The 17,968-nt window shown below is 37.9% G+C and overlaps 1 protein-coding gene across 7 annotated transcripts in view; it reads left to right on the top strand.

Annotated features, from left to right (window-relative positions):
- FBXW7 (F-box and WD repeat domain containing 7) overlaps positions 1 to 17,968 on the top strand; it is a 274,003-nt gene that overhangs the window by 115,320 nt on the left and 140,715 nt on the right. For all 7 annotated transcript variants that reach the window (XM_030563528.1, XM_030563524.1, XM_030563521.1 and 4 more), the window contains one exon: positions 7,946 to 8,515. In XM_030563528.1, coding sequence (XP_030419388.1) covers positions 8,015 to 8,515 — 501 coding nt within the window. In that variant the 5' untranslated portion in view covers positions 7,946 to 8,014. The remainder of the gene's footprint in view (positions 1 to 7,945; positions 8,516 to 17,968) is intronic.

The following is a 17,968-nucleotide window of genomic DNA, read 5'->3' on the forward strand; positions in this document are numbered from 1 at the left end:
CACTTCAGCAGGCATTTTGCCACCAATCACAAGTGGGAGTTACATGATTCAGTAGTTTAACAACATCTTCACTCAGTGAAGAACCCTGACTTGGGACCTGTTTGCCTTTCAGCAAAGTATACTGCTCCAGAGGAGCCAAAAGATAGTACTCCAGGGTTGGTGATCTCTTCTTGCCTTGGGACAGATTATGTCAGTTATGCCTTCTGTCCCATCCCACTGCTATCCATTTCTATGAAAAATTCTAGCCAGGGCACAAGTCATCCTCATTGTCCCTAGATGACCCAGACAGTTTTGATTTCCAAGCCTCCTACAGATGTCATCCCATCCACTATCAGCGTTCAGACCTTTCCAGATCTCTTGACCCATAAAAATGGCAGGGTCACGCATCCAAACCCTGATGCTCTTCATCTCATTGGAGATCAGTATTAGAATGGACATTGAGCCTAAAATGCTACTACTCTGAAGCTGTATGCATCTTTAACAATAGCGGGAAAGACTCTGCCAGAAGATGCTATGTAGCCAAGTGGATGCATTTTTCTATCTGGGCCCAGCAAAACCATATAATCTCCAGAGATGGTGTATATTTCTGCTATTTTGGACTATCTTCTTATCCTCAGGACAGCCGGCCTTTTCCTTAGCTCGCTATGGGTTAATCTGGTGGCAATTAGTGCATGTCACCCCGCAATGGATGGTTAATCTTTATCCACCTGGTAACAGCCAGGTTTTTGAGTGCCTGATCAGAATCTTTCCATCAGTAAAGAAACTAAACTTTCACTAGGGTCTTAATTTAGGACTGACTGTATCCCACTCTATCAGTTAGCACAGTTTCCCCACGTGAGATACAGGCTCACTCTGAGGACACAAGCAGTTTTAGTATCATCACTTCAGAAGGTATACCTGATTTGATATTTGCAAGGCAGCTATATGGAGTTCCAGTCACACATTCACAGCATATTACGCGTTGGGTCCAGAACTCCTTCAGTGACTTATCCTTTGGAACAGTGGTTCTACAAGCAGCTATTCCACCTGCATCCTCATTCCCCCTTCCTCCTTTCTGACTACTGCTTACTAATCGCCGCCAGTAGAATACACATAGGACCAGCACTCAAAGAAGAAATGAAAATTATGTATTTGTTGTAACTGAAGATCTTCGAGATATGTGGTCCTTATCCATATTTGATTATCTATCCTCCCTCTAATTTGGATCATGAGATTCATTTGTGATAAGGAACTGGAGACACTGTCAATCCTCCTCACCCCTTATGCCCTCAGTGGGGAGCACAACGAGAACTGGTATGGACCAGTGGACACTGTGTTTGTAAGAATTCTGTGGGCTCACACCTGTGGTGCACGTGTATCCACAATGGAATATAGGTAGGAACCACATATCTTGAAGAACTCCAGTTACAATAAGGTAAGAAACTTTACTTTCAGTACATCTTCATTTTAGAGTTTCAAATCACCAAACACTACTGGAGCTGTTACTATAATACATTTTCCATTTTTTCTTATAAGCTACCACAGGAAAACCGTGAGTGGTTTGCAGAAGGGCATTTAAAAGCAAGAACATCTCCAAGTGGCACTGGATGCTGTTGACAGTATTTCTAATGTTGTGGTCACATTAGTAGTTGTGAGAAGGGAACCTTGGCTTCAAAGTTCCAGGTTTCCACGTTAGGCTCAATCAGTGGTGGAAGATCAGCCTTTTGAGGGGCTGAATCTAAAGGTTAAATGTAAGATCTGGCCAGATTGTATCCCTGAGATTTGTGCATAGATCTTGCTTTTTCATATGCCACCATGTATCGGGGGGAGGGGGCTAAAAATTGATGAGTTTTTAAAAATGGATTTTTAAAATGTAAACTACATGTTTTGTATTTAAACTAGATTTTTATTTAAATTAAATACACCTCTACCTCGATATAACGCCGTCCTTGGAAGTCAAAATATCTAACCGCGTTATATCAAACTTGATTTAATCCGCCGGAGTGCACAGCCCCATCCCCTCCCAGAGCTCTGCTTTACTGCGCTATATCTGAATTTGTGTTAAATCGGGTGGCGTTATAACAGGGTAAAGATGTAGAAATGTATTTTTTTTAAAAACTATTTAAAATTTAGTTTGAAGTTATGACAATTTATGCTAAGGTCTAAACAAATTATAATATATTAAAATATTTTAAATACAAAAAATTAAGCAGTACATGTTTGCTGCTGAAGTTTGAAAGAAAGTCAAACCACTGAAGTGGTAGAAGACGCACTGGCTAAGCACCTGATAATAAAGTTTGTTGAAGTGCTAAAACAGCTTTTCTTAGAAGTAGCTTCTTCTGCAGGTGTAGAGAAAATATTTTCTTCATTTCAGTTTATTCAACTAGTTCAGTTCAATGACTAGTTTATGCAAAGTTAAGAAATCAGTTGAGAGTTGAAAAAGCAGGAAAGCTTGTTTTCCTCTTCCAATTTGAGCTTGTTTTCCTCTTCTAAAGATTAGATGTGAGAGGATGAGATTTACTGGTTTTAAAATGGGAAGGATATGGTGAACAGAAATAGTATGCTCAATTCACTAACTACAGATAATACTTCCTTTAATAAACCAGTCAGTTTTAAATGGAAAAAAAAAGTTTTGTTAAACTTTTTGGTATACTTTTTTCTTATGTATCCATTTTAAGGTTTTATTTAACTAATTAAAAAAAAGCGTGTTGGTTCATTTTGAACTGCCACTCAGAGCGTGACACAAACACAAATAATAAAAATCTAGTAAATAAGAAATCATTCACCCATTTTCTAACATCATAAAAATGTTAAAAATTTAGAATTTTGAAATAATATTTTCAGATAGATCCTTGCTTAAATAAATGTATCTAGATGTAATATGGCTCTATGAGCTAAGATCAAGTGTAAGCAGTCTCTTGGCCTATCCAAGGCTGTGATCAAGTGTCTTAATGTTTTTGGTCTTTTGGCCTCAAGATGAAAACCTTGTCTGTGTCTCTGGGACCTTGAGGTAAAAATATTTTCTAAGTTATATCTACTTGTTTAGCAAAATGAAGCACCACATTTAGTGCAAAGGCTATATTTAGTTGCAAATCAACATGATTTATTGATTACCAACCAGTGAAAATCAATCTTTTTTTAAAGAAAATAACTAAAAAATACAAGTGCAAAACATGATTAAAATTAATTATTAAAATCAGAGTTTCCAGCTTGCTGATTTTAAATCATGATTAAAATCAGTGATTAAAATTGTTTTGATTTAAGTCAGCCCACCTTGCCATGTAGAAGGGGCTCAGCCAGCTCAGAAACAGCATCTTTCTCACTTCTTTCCGGGATCGCTGTACTGTTCTTGACAGGATCAAGTTCAGTGCACAGAGAGGAGGAAGGACTGAGGTGGTATAGGGAGGGCTACTGTTGGGGATGGCGAAGGAGATGCTCATTCTTTCATCCTCAACCCCCCTCCCATCTGTCTCCCTGGGTAACTATTACTACTTGTTCTCTGGAATGTTCTCAGAATCTGAGATCCTCACTGAAGGCAGGGGATAGTCTTCAGGACAGCTTTGGCTGGAAGGAATTTGGTATTTTTTGTGTCTGAAAACTTTTTGACTGGCAAACAATTAAAAATTTTTTTTTTAGATTCTGTTGGATATAATAAACAGTAGAAAGAAGAGCAGATTTAGAGTGAACATATTATTTTGACAAAATGTGTTGTTTTGAATTAATCCCACAAATTTAAGAAAATGCAAATTACAAATAAATCAGTTCCTTTTATTGATTTTGGTGTGAGAAATAGCTGTCAGTTTTTATTTTAGATTGTGATATGCATTGTTTAGGTTTTTGATCTATACATCTGGTAAAATTATAGGGACAGAGAAATAAGGAATTAAGAGGAAAGTAACATTCTGTATTTATTCATAGATAATGAATTGTTAAAACTTGATTATAGTCTGCTTTAAGTGGCTCCAGTAGTAACTGTCTGTGACTTGATGCCCAGAAGGAATCTCCCTCTAGTGGAGTGAGATGAGAATTTAGTTAACAGATTTCCTTTTGAATATAGTTTTGATTATGCTACATTATTAGTATTATTATTTTTATTGTTTCCATATAATACAGAAAGATCTGGTGGTAGTCAAAACTATAAGAACTTCATAGTTCTAAGCATAATTTAAAAAATAGCAAACATACGAAGTGTTTGCTATACAATGTAGTTGTATAGAGATTTGTTTTACACAATTCAGAATATTCAATTAAATACCTATGCCCTATGAAAATATGTTATACTAGCATGTTATCCCTGTTTTGCATCATTTCTTTAAAAAAACAAAACACAGTCTAGATTTCAGAGAGAATATTTCTTAAACCATTTTGTGTGGGGTTCAGATAGTTACATAATACAGATTATAGTGTAACGTTGTGATAGTATACTAATTTTTAATTAATAACAATTAAAATTAATTTTTATTTACCGTATTAAAATTAACTGCATTCTCACTACCCCCTCAGAGTTCAGGGACTTAACAGTATTCTGAAGCATTCCTTCTTACTAAAGTGTGTCTTTCTGCAGCTTTTGAATTGCTGAAAAATCACGGTTGTCTGCCTCTAGTAGAACATTTCACTTGAAATTCTGTTAGTGGGACACAGTCTTGCCATGCAAATTGCCCTGTGTTGTGTAATTGCATGTATGTCTCCCACCTCACTTACTATGGCATCTATCTCCTTATAGTGGAAAAGAGTTGAAACCTGGCATTGGTTACAAAGCACTTTTGGGTAAGGTTCTTGGTCTTCTGTTTCAGATGTCAGACTAGGTGATCATAAAGGTGCTCTCTGGCCTTAAAATCTATGACACTAGCAATAGCTAAGAGGCAAAAGGATATGGTTAATTACAAATTAATACCTTCTATTAGGAAAGACATTTCTGATGAATGTGTGGCTTCTCATTCATTGTGTAGGTCCCTGTAATACATAGTTTAGTAGTCATCAGTTGACCATTCATCCCTGAAATAAGGCTTTTAAATGTGTTCATACCAAATGCATTCCTAACAAATGTTGATTATTTTTTAAATCTATTTCTTGAGTTTAGAGCAGGGGTAGGCAACGTGCCAAAGGCGGCACGCGAGCTGATTTTCAGTGGCGCTCACACTGCCTGGGTCCTGACCACCGGTCTGGGGGGCTCTGCATTTTAATTTAATTCTAAATGAAGCTTCTTAAACATTTTTAAAACATTATTTACTTTACATACAACAATAGTTTAGTTATATATTATAGACTTATAGAAAGAGACCTTCTTCTAAAAACGTTAAAATGTATTACTGGCACGCGAAACCTTAAATTAGAGTGAATAAATGAAGACTCGGCACACCACTTCCGAAAGGTTGCCAACCCCTGGTTTAGAGTGTCATTTTTTGAGTGGTGCAGGGAAACATTCTGTCTATCTGTGCAGCACCATAACAAACAAAGCACACATCCTGGCTGAAACAGAAATACAGTTGTATGTTAACTGAGGTACCTGAAGCCCGTGCCAATTCAAATGCCCACAATTTCTGAACAAATAAACTCTTTTGCAAACTTCTTGTCATCTTACTTGTATGTCTATTGTACTTTAAACACCAAATTATCTGTAAATACCTAAGGATGTGGTGGATTTCTTCATCACTTGATTCTTCTTCCCCTTACCACAATTTCTTCTTTTGAACGGCACTACCTCAGACTTTTCTCTCCTCTTCCCCTCCATGTTGTGTCATCTACCATCCACCCAGATCCTCCCCATCAGCCCTCCTCTCCTTACGGTCTCCGACTCTCATCCTCTGTGACTTCAGCTTCCATAATGATGATCCATCCCTGACCCCTTAGCTGCATGTTTCCTCTTGCTCAACTCTTCATTCATCCTGCAACTCTCACTTTCCAAAAGGGCCATTCACTTGACTTGGTCTTCACCAAGCACCCATCTCTCTGATCTCTCTGTTGCTGAGTTCCCCCATGTCTTTTTCAGCATTGTCTCTCAGCCCTCTGACTCTGCATTTCTGTGACTTCCAGTCCATCAGTGTTGCAGACTTCTTATCTGCTCTCAGCTCTCTCCTCTTTGTCCTTACTTCCATTGATACAATTGTTGATTCAGTTCTTTACTCTCCTTCGCTCTTGACTTTTTTGCCACTCTCTCTCATTAGAAGGTACAGCTCTACTAACCCCCAACCCTGGGTCCCTCCCAAAATCTGATTCCTCTGTTCCTACTCTTGTGCTGTGTAGCATATCTAGCAGAAATCCTCTGATCAGACTGACTTCCTCCACTACAAATTGGTTCTCTCCTACTTCTGTTCTGCTATCATCCTAGCTAAACAACTCTGCTTCTCCATCTTAATTGAATCCCATGTCCTCAGTCCCAGCCGCCTATTTGTCACCTGTGATTCACTCCTCAAATTCTCCCCTTCTTCTGCCTCCACTTCTCTTTCTGCCCAAGATCTTGCTGACTTATTCTAAGAGAAATTTGACAAAGTATGATGTGATCTTTTGTCTCTCCTTGATTTGCCTTCTTTTTCCTCTTCTAACACTTTCTCCATCTCTCCTGTCATAGAGACTGGAGTTTCTCATCTACCCCCCTCCTTTATCTCCTCTTTTCAAGTGACCTGATCTCCCTTGTGTGTACTCTCATCTCATCTCCACCTTACTCTTCCCAACTTCTCACTCTCCCCTGTCTCTTTCCTTCACAATCCAAACGTGGTCTCTCCTATCTTAAAAAATAAAGAAAAAGACAGCAAAAAACCCCCCCTGTCTCTCCAACTACCACCCTATTTCTCTTTTTCTTTTAATCTCTAAGCTCATTAAATATGCTGTGTACAGTCAATGTGGGAGTTCTTCTTCATCCTAGACTCTGTACAATCTGGCTCGTGTCCCTGGCACTCCACTGAAATTGCTCTTGCCAATGTCTTTACCTCTTCCAAGCCAAAGGTCAGAACGAGTACTCTATCCTCCTCGACCTGGTTCTATTGTTACTAGCATAATATAAATAATAATATTGCAGTGTTAATGGAGTACACCACAAGTGTGATGTTTTTAGTGGGATCCTTCAAAGATCTGTTCCCTGCCCAACTTCATTCAATTTTTTAAAATCAGTTTTCAAGGGAAAAAATATTACACAAGGGTCAGAATGGTAAATAGTAATGTATGTTATAGAATGAACTGGATGGCTTTGTATACTGGACAATCCAGCTGCTCTTTTTGTGTGTGGGAACTACGGCAAAATACAAGGTCATACATAAGAAAAACAAAGACTACATAGTAGTGTCTTGGAAAGCAGTGACCATGGAATAATACTAGATAACCAATGGAACATGAGTTCCCATTGTGGTGTCCCTAAAAGGGTTAATATGATTATTAGATGTATAAACAGGGTTATACAGAATATGGGTAGGAAGATGGTGTTACTGTTGTATGTTGCTAGTGAGATCATTAATGGGTGTTGTAAAAAAGCTCCATGAGTGACTTTAGATGTGGAAAATGTGTCTTAGGTGAGATAGCTATGTAGTTTATAGGTAGCTCAAATGATAAGACCTATGGTTAAGGTTGCCAAACACTTTCCATTATAAGACCCTGGTTTTGGTTGCTTGCAACTGTGCCAAACTTGACTGCCTTGGGCTAAAATTTTCCTTTCCAAGTGTTTGCCTGAGGCTGAATTTTTTTTAATGTCAGCAAGAACACTTCTTTGCCTTGCTACCAATATTATGATGCTGCCTGCAATATCATATTTAACAACCCAACTGAACTTTTTCCTGATGTACAGTTGTTGTCTTTTTAGAATGTTGTTGCACTGTGCTACTGACAGGTTTTTTTGTTCAGAGATAAATTATCTGTTGCTAATTCTAGTTGGAATTTTAAAATGTCAGAAATAAGCCAATTATATAATAAATAAAAGAATGATATAATAAAAGTAAACATTTTTTAATCATTCTCCAAATTTTCTTTGTCTCCTTAGAATGTGAAAGCATTTGCATCATCAGATAGTCTAGCCAAGGTCCAAGAAGTAGCAAGCTGGCTTTTGGAAATGAATCAGGAACTGCTGTCTGTGGGCAGCAAGAGACGACGAACTGGAGCGTCTCTTCGAGGTAATGCTTCCTCAAGCCAAGTAGATGAGGAGCAGATGAATCGGGTTGTAGAGGAGGAGCAGCAGCAGCAGTTACGACAACAAGAGGAGGAGCACATTGCAAGGAATGGGGAAATAGGTGGAGCAGAGTCTGGACTTGGTGACAGAATTGAATCCCAGCAAGAACAGTTAGAAGAAAACAACAATAGGCTTATTGCAGTGGATGAAGAATCCACTGGTAACCATGAGGAAGAGGAGGAGGAGGAGGAGGAAGAACATGGTGCTGAACATGAGGAGGAGGTGGAAGAAGAGGAGGAAATGGACCAGGAGAGTGATGATTTTGATCAGTCTGATGACAGCAGCAGAGAAGATGAACACACTAACAGTAATAGTGTCACAAATTCAAATAGTATCATGGATTTGCCCATACACCAGTCATCTCAATTCTACATAAAGACAAAGGTGAGCAACTTAATTTAATTTTTCTATTTTGTACTTAAGTTGGTTACTCAGGATTAGAAAACAAATTGCACATCTAATTTACTCTGAAATCTTTTACTGATTTGAGTATGTTATCTGCTAGAACAATACACTTTTGGGAATACATTGATTCTTAACATAATATACCAAGTCTCACCTATTAATAATCAAACTCTTTACACGCATTTGATATAAATAAATAAAGCTGTTCATAGACTGATAGAAATAGAAGTCTGGAAGGGACCTCAAGAGGTCATATAGTCCATCCCCCATGCTAAGGCAGGATTAAGTATACCTAGACTGTCCCGGAAAGGCTTGTCTAATTTGTTCTTTAAAACTTCCAGTGATGATGATTTCACAACCATTCTTGATAATCTGTTCCATCACTTAACTATCCTTCAGAAACAAAGCTTTATGTATTCGTTAGAACGGCATTCTTAACTTCTTTCATATCATAATCCTACAATCTCCCAAAAATGCACTCAGGAACCATTTGTGACATGTTCCATCTCAAAGGAAGCATGGAAGCTTCTTTTATCAAAAGGCATCATTCTAAGGGATTGGACATATGCACTTTGAATTAGAGACAGGAAATGGGAGAATGTTCAACTCCTCATCCTAGATAGCTTCAAGAGACATCCTTGGCTAAGTATAGGTGAGAAAATAGTAGTTCAAGTACAAAATCATCATATGGCGCTGTGGGGTTTGTGAAGAATAAAGAAATCACATTAAATAATTTAAAGGGTCATTGTCGATTTTAAAAAAAAAATCATTCTTCTGTCTGAAAATGTTGAATTTACAAGTAGCCTCTGTGGGCTTTTCTGTACATGAGACTTAGTGTGCAGCAAGCCTGGGTGTGAATCTACAGTTCATCAACCTGCCGTACACTAAGTGGCCACATGGACTTTATTGCCATGCCCTAAAATTTCCTTAGGGTGAAAGTCGAATAGCAGTAGATCAGAGTGCGCTCAGGAACAGGATCTACATGGCTGCTTAGTGCACAGCAGGTTGATGCATTGGAGATTCACACCCAGCCTTGCTGTGGATTAGATCCCTGTATAGACTAGCCCTCAGATTACTGAAAGACTGAAAAAGTTTTAAAAGATGATGATCTTTGCTTTTAAAAGTTTTTTGTGTTACCAGTTTCACTGTTTGGTGGTGGTGCAAGCCATTTCCCAGGCTTTTCAAAAGGGAGTTGACTAATTTTAACAGCAGCAAAAGTAAACTTAAAACAGCCACAAACAGTAATGTGGATAGAGAAAGAGATTGGAGGAGAATGGCCATAACCATGAATGGTGTTGCTCCTGGGTCTGCCCAACAGATTCTTATAAACATCAACAGCAGGAAGGGAAACTCCTTTTACTCCCTCAATAAATAAATAAAATAAAATAATTATATGTATTATTTAAAGGGTACATTGTCAGAGAACTGAATTTTAAACATTGTTTATTATCTTGAAAATTTATCAATTTGTCAGTGTCTCCTCAAATCCACTACTTAATTTCAAGGTGATGGCCCTATTTTAATGTCAAATGCATCAGTACAAGCATATTGATAGAAATACTGTACCAGAATCTATGCAACTACACTTGTACAGACATATGGACACCATTGGTTTTCCAAATGTGCAGTAGTACGTTTCAGGTATTGGTAGTTAGAATCTAAATCTTCCATATGTTTAAGTTTTTATCTGTTGTGTTGATTGAGATGCTTGATTTCAAAAGTTGTTATAAGGATCTTTCTAGGTTGTTGTTTTTTTTTAAAGGAAATAGTGGAATTTTACATGTACATTGTTAGCTGTCCTAAATGTTGAATCATATTTCTCTGAAGAAATTCCATTTAAAAAGATGTCGTAATGGAAACACTAGCATATCATTGCCAAGTTTTGTCAGATTTTCTTGGCTCTGTTAGTCTTACAACCACTAATTCTTCTGCTGTGATGCTTTTTTCTCAACCAGCGTAGGGTGATGAGGAATGACATAACCACCTATACTCAAGCATTTTGAACTCTGTGCTGAACATACAGTATCCTTCCACCTGAAAAACATTTAAACTTGCTGGATCAGTAAGTTCAGAATTTGTAATACAACTATGTAAACAATAATACTCAATATATATGCATGCACACAGAGCAAGAGATAGTGGTTAGTGGTCTTTACTTTTGCCTCTTTTTCATTTTTTTCATAATGAATACAATTTTTATTATGTTTTAAACAAGGCACATTGGATGTAAATAAGATTCTGGTATTTGGAAAGCATGCATAGCTAGGATTTTTTCTGTATTGTCTGATAGCCACTTTTCATTTTGATTCCATTACTAAGACTAGAACAGCACAACAAGAAAAATTCATTTTTACTAACCTGTTTTTAAATCATCTAAGTTTAAAAATACAAACATCTTCTGTGCAAAGAAACACTGCAAAAATCCTGCAAAAAGGAAAATGTTGCATCACACTCAGTTGATGATGAAGCATGAACAATTACTATCTGAAGCAGGGTTACCGAATACTAAATAAATTGACATGTATATATGTAATAGCATTTTCGAGACAAGCACAGTATTTGTGGACTCTTTTATTAACACTAATAAGTGTGATTTCTAGCTCTGGCTATTGTAAATTGAAATCAAATGGTATATCATGCAAAAAGAATACTATTCAAGTCAGATGACTTTTTCATCCAAATAGTCTCAAAAAGTTAAAATGATATATTTTTACATCTTCACATATGCTTTTCTGGGCTCATTAGGGTCTGATTACTTACTGCTTCAGGTCAGATTACCTAGCCCCTTATTTGGATCTGTACATTAATTTAACTTTTTTTGTACCACCACCTTCCGTAGAAAGAGTGTGTGGAATCTGCTGCATGCTGTCTAAGAATCAGCCGTAAGTTTCTTTCTGTTTTTAGGTGAAACTTAAAAAGTATATTCGGTTTTGGTTTTGCAGTAATGGGATTTTTATTTTTTTTTTAAAATCTGTACTGGAGTGGTAAGCTTTCTCTTTGTGCCACTGGTAATACAGCAGAGAATTTCTGTTAATGTTCCAGCATTTAAAAGATTCATTACCTCCTTTGTCCAGAAGCTCATACAAAAGTATGTCTGGTCGTTCTCTACTAATTACCACTAATTGCTGGCCCTGGGGAGCTGCTTCTTTTTCTTTTTTTTTTTTTTTTTTTTTTTTTTTAAAAGTCTTAAGACTATTGTAGAACTTTTTCCTTCTTACGTATATCAGAAAACATGTGAAGTAACACTTATATTTCATGATACTAATTATGGCATCTGTTTGATTATGAATGCAGTTTATTATAGCTAATCTCAGGAGCATACATCCGCTAATCCAGAATAACTGCTAGGTTGGTCCCGTCTTCTGTAGCAGTGTAGGCAACATGTGCAATGTTTTTCTTTCTACAAAGCTAACAAGTAGCACCCAATATACTACTACCAATATACTAATACCAGTATTGTTCAGCTCATGTTAACTGTCATACCTCATTTTTAAATCCTTTTAATTTCTGTTCTCTTTATTTTAACTTAAACTGCTGAGTGAAGTCTCTAACCTGATTTTTTTTGTTTTATTTTGTTTTGTTTTGTTTCTTGTCTTGCGGGATCCTGTGACTTTAAGGGAAGCTATCTCAAGATTCCCACGTAAAGATGTAATGTATCCTAGTTATGCTTGCCAACTAATGTCTAGTTATGCTTGCTCCTAATATTACTCTTCCATATAAGCAATTGCTGTAGTTTCACAGGGATGTTGTGAAATTGCAGTCAGTAAAGGAGGTGGTCTATGTGATTGTGAATGGGAGGGAAATTGGTTCTTCATACACGCACTTAATGTGATCCATGTTGTGAAAAAAAATTGACTGTTCAGACAGCTGAGACCAATCAGCCTAATTCTACCAAATATTGTCTCAAATCTCCATGAGGGAAAACAAAAAATATACTCCCTTATGCCAAAGGTAGGAAGTGTTGGGGGAAATGTGGGTCTCTACAAACAGCCCCCAAGGCAGGTCCAGTGAGCAAAACATGTAGTTTCTCTGTCTGTTCCCAGTCCTGAGAAAACACCATCACAGGATGACTGTGACAGTACAGTGACCACGCTTTAAGACACCTGTTTGAGTTCAGTAGTGCAGTGAATTAAGGTTCCCGGCACAAGGTTTGGTTCTTGAGCCAAAAATTGTTCCCAGGTTGTTGAGAGGGAGGCAGGTGAATGGCAGCCTCTCTACATTGAGGGGCATGCCCTCCCTTGAAAGCAGATACCAGCTTGAATTTTGGTGTCATTTTATTTCTTTTCACACCAGTGTGAAATGGAACTTCAGTAGCCATTTCTCACATGCCCATGCAAGTGGAGATTTTGCCCAACGCTGTTCTTTTGCAGGGATAGAGTTCCAAATAGCATTGTTGGCTGTTCTTCCCCATCCTGTGGGATGCAAAAGGACTCAAATTTTGAAATCCAAGTAGATAAGCCTTCAGAGAGCAGGGGAATTGTTTAGACAGCAAGCGGTTGTTTTTTCTCTCCCTGCCTTTTACAAAATAAAAACCTATCCTATAGACTCAAGTGACAGGAAGCTGTCATCTACTACTGGATATTGAAGAAATGATCAAGCTCTTGTCAAGACCTTCCTTTCACATAACAGCAGTTTCATGGTTTGGCTTGCTGGAAGTTTTCCTGGGAGAGTTGTTCATAGGCTTGGCAGATCATCAGATGCTTATTTCAACATTCCTGGTCTTCCTTCTCACCAAAACGTGCCTGAGTTTCCACAGTATTGAGGTTTTCACATGAGGGTGGCTAATGGGGATCCTAGTTGCAGCACTTTAACAGAAAGGTGTATGTCTGCACCTGTACTTGGATAACAGGCTAATGTGAACTCCTAAAAATCAGAAGCCAGGTCTACAACAGAAAGGATTCAAGAATATGGGGACATAGGTGAGTCAGCAACCATGAAGAACACTTTGACTTCCTTCCAGAAATTTAATATAGTTGAGGGTTTGTTTCATTATTACAGTGGTCAGGATGTTTCTATCACATGCAACAACAAAGTTCAGGGAATGGATTGCTATTTTTATAGACCGGGGTGGCCAACCTGAGAAGGAACCAGAATTTACCATTGTACATTGCCAAAGAGCCACAGTAATATGTCAGCTCTCCCACCCTGCTCCCAGCACCTCCTGCCCACCGGCAGCCCCGCTGCTCAGGGTTTCCCCCTCCTTCCCCGCACCTCCTGATCAGCTGGTTTGTGGCGTGCAGGAGGCTCTGGGTGGGAGGAAGGAGGAGCGAGGCCATGGCAGGCTCATGGGAGGGAAGGGGTGGAGTGGGGGCAGGGTCTGTGGCGGAGCCAGGGGTTGGACAGTGAGTACCCCCCGGCACATTGGAAAGTTGGCGCCTGTAACTCCAGCCTCAGAGTCGGGGCCTATACAAGGAGCCACATATTTACTTCTGAAGAGCCTTATGTGGCTCCAGAGCCACAGGTTGGCCACTCCTGTTATAGACATATTGAGCCCTTCTGTGGGAGTATATCCAGATTCTGAGTTCTAAGGTAGCTTGTCAGGACATAAATCAGTGGATGTGTTCTTTCTAATGAGTTATTGATGTCCAAGACTTCTCTACCTTGGTTACTCCTTGTCCCTCCAGAATTTAAGGAGAAAACAGGTTCAAGATGGAAACTCTCCATGAAGATACCAGAAAACTTTTAGAGTGTGTGTGTGTGTTTTGTGAATCTAAAGGATATACTCAAATAAGCGTGTACGCTATCAGTCTAACCCAGCAAATCCCAAATACGTGCATTTTGGCTTCTCCATCCCCTGTGTGGAGTTAAAAGTGCATTCTGATCTTCCATTATTTGAGCAGTTTTCTGGTCACTGTTCTCTTGGAGAATTAACTCAGCCAGATGTATGTAGTTCTTCAGCAGCATGACTCTGCTACCAAATGTTGATTTTTCTGTGGTGGGATCATCCTCAGATTAAACTGTTTTTTTGTTTGTTTAATGCCAACCTACATATATTGCCCCAGACACCAGGAACAGAGTATTTGGCAAATGGATGAGTGTGCACTCTCTCCTCTTCCTTTGTTTTTAGAAGACCAGACAAAAATTCATTATCCAGATTGGCACCAGAGTTTTCTATTCTTCTAGAGATTTTGTTCAGGAAAACATTGAGGTCCTTATAGTTATGGACTCCTGCAGTTGAAATAGCCAGACTTAATCTGACTAGAGGTTAATAGGATGGATTTTTAAATAATCTCAGGCTGATTTTCAGCTGGTGTAAATTGTAGCACTAGTGACTTGAATGGAGCTGTGATAATTTGCACCAGCGAGCATCACCTCCCAGCCCTCGGAGTTTAAATATCCGTTTTAGGAACTTTGAACAAGGCTTGCAAAGATTTCATTTAGCCCTAAAGAGACTCAAGCCTATGGAGACCTAGGTTGTATTTGCCGATCAGACAAAATGATCCTATAGTGGAGAGACTGTTAGTTTCAAGATGATACAGAAAGCTTGTAAATGAAATTAAACATCTGCTATGCTGATGTGAAATTCTTACTGAGTTATTTTCAGTACTTTTGCAGGATTTTTGTGGATGGATAGAATTCTTTTTTTAATGAGAAAAAAAATTAGTCATCTGTTGAAGTGAAAAGTACTGTGGGTGTGGTGTGTATGTGGGATCTGTTGTGTGACACTCCAAATATTGGTAGAAAATCAAAAGGGAAAACTAAAATCTTTGTGGAGAGATGGGGAATCAAGGATTCATTACAGAAATAATGATCTTTGAGAAATTGGTTCTTTATGTACAAGAAGTAGACATAATCAAGGAAACCAACTCCTTAAATGTTTGCAGTATGTGTATATTATTTTAACATCACTTTCTATTTTTTATGCTTTTGAACAGCAGAGGGCACAATCAGATGCTTTATTGACTGTGCATTCTGCTGGAAGCTGTTTAATGTTTCTTGATAAATGGGTTTTCCTCTGTGTTGCTGCTAACAATTAAAAGTACAATTTTTAACCCAGAAATAAATGTTTGTCATACACAACGCTGCTTTTGGTTTTAATCTGTGCAGAAGGGTGTTTTCCAACATAAAGAAACCTATCCCTGCATTTCTTTTAAGTGTGCTAAGCTTAAAGCATTTTTCAGATGGCTCATGTAGTAGGACTTCAATTGTATCTTTTTTTTCCTGGAGTACAAAAAGTACAAAGTGAAGTGAATACTTAGTATAAAAATAAATAAAAATGAGCAATTCACTTTTTACTTGTTAATTTTTTTGGTAGTGACCAACCCACAGGAAATAGAGATCAGTTGATTCTTCATGCCTTTAGTTTCTGAGACTTCCAACAGTTGTGTCAATGATGTAACCAGACTCTTAACTGAGTAAACCAAATGAAAGTTTGTCAAAAAGAAAAGGTGTTAAGAATTGCTTAAATCTGGCTTTGAAAGTCATTGGTGACATGGTCTGTTCTTCTAAATACGTCTTCCGTATCCCCAGTCTGATTAGTGCACTTCTTCTTTTCCCTCTTTTAATGCAGACAAATATTAAACTTTTTATTTTGATTTCCAGTATAAGGGGTCTTTAATTCTTTGGCTGGTATAGAATATAGTGGCAAATGGTAAGTATCTTGGGGCAACAACAGATCTTCCTCTATATACAGAACTGAGCACACTAATAATATTCAATAAAAACTAATTTGTTTACACATCAAAGTTGTGTTCAGTGATTTTTATAACTGCAAGTCAGACTTACTTTTAAGTAATCATAACTGTTAAATTATTTCTGGATAACTCTTACATAATATTAGAAGAAAAACTGAGTTTTAAAGTAGGTATATAGTTAAAGCCTTGTATTGTTTAGAATAATCCTGACTGTTAGGTGTAGGACTTTGTGTTTTATTTTGTATTGGAGTGTAACTTAGTGCATACTTGAAGGTTAATTCCAGTCAAAATATAGAATGTTTATTACTTTCTTCATTTGTACAGTATATAGATTAGTTGCTAAAATTTCAAACAATTCTGTTTTAGCTGTGCAGCTGTCATTAAGTTACTGTTATGCTTCTGTCATATCACAGATACCTAACTGGTTCCACCGTGCTAACATCCTTACATCACATGGATGTAAATCGAATTAAGACATTCAGTTTTCCCTGTGGGTCTCCTCCATTTGTGTTTTTTGTCTGGTGTAGATGCCTGCTTGATGGTTGTGTGAAGGGTCTGGGCTGTCCTATCTAAAAGGTCCCAACGTCATCCTCACCCTCATGCAAAAGCATCTATTTGGGGCAACCTAAACTTTCATATTGGGAACAAATCTATGTTTTGGGAAAACCTGGCTGAGCCAAGTGCATCATGTGGAGTTCACAGTAAGTCATGATGAGGGCTTTGTTCCTTTTTTAACACTGAAGCAACATTCTTACCTGCCATCGTCAGCCTAGTGGCAGTACTTACCATTATGACACTTTCTAACATATCAATTTGATCCAAATGCCCTAGGACTGCCAGAGGCCCCAGAACTACTTGGAACCTTAGAAATGTTTCATGAACTTGCCAGGTCCCTTTCCACTATGCATACTTGGTTAAGGAAGAGGAATTTCATTAGCCTGGAGTTCATTGTGAAACTCTGGGAAGGGAATTTAAAAAAGCATATTATGTAACATTAAAAATATTTGTGGCTCTCTTGATACAACCAAAAAAAAAGTATTTAAAATGTATTGGGTTCCATAGAGGTTGCACAAGGTAAAGGCCTTATCCTCTGATGTTTGTTAGTACTGTAACAGAGAAAAAGAAACCCTGAGGCATATTCTGTGGGACTGTCCAACCATCAGGCAGCTCTGGAACACAATGGACATGAGTTAAGAGAGTGCTCAGATTCAGCAGCCAAACCTCTGCTGAAAATTATATCCTAGGTTATTAACCTGTTAAACTGGGTTTAACTCTGCCAAAAAGACTTTGGTACTTGAAGGCTTCAGTGATCATTAAGTGCATGATTTTACAAAAATGGAGTAGGCTTATGGCCAGAATAGAGCGGAGATATTGAGGCCTGTCAGAGAGAAGCTAAAAAAATAACAGCTTACCCCCGCAGAGAACAGTTACATGAATTTGAAGAAATTTGGACCCCATTTCTAGATACATTTTGATAAAAAAAATTGAGAAGACTCAAAGAATGTCAGACCTCTATTCTGCATAACCCTCCTTTCCCCTCAACCCCTTCTTTCCTTCCTCTCCCTTTTCATGTATGTCTTCTATTTAATTGCTGTTACCCCCACCCTAATATGTTATCTCTTTGTAGTATTGTCTAGGTTTGTATTGCTTGGTCTTGCAACTTTAACAAGTTGTAAAATTTCATAATGCCATAATTCTACCTGTGAAGCATGCGTTATTTGGAAACAATTAACCTTTTTGTTCTTTCTATTGTCTGTGTCTTTAGGAAAATCAGTAAACTAATCACAAAAATGTAGCT

Source organism: Gopherus evgoodei, chromosome 5, assembly GCF_007399415.2.
Source record: "Gopherus evgoodei ecotype Sinaloan lineage chromosome 5, rGopEvg1_v1.p, whole genome shotgun sequence".
Classification (NCBI taxonomy): Eukaryota; Metazoa; Chordata; order Testudines; family Testudinidae; genus Gopherus; species Gopherus evgoodei.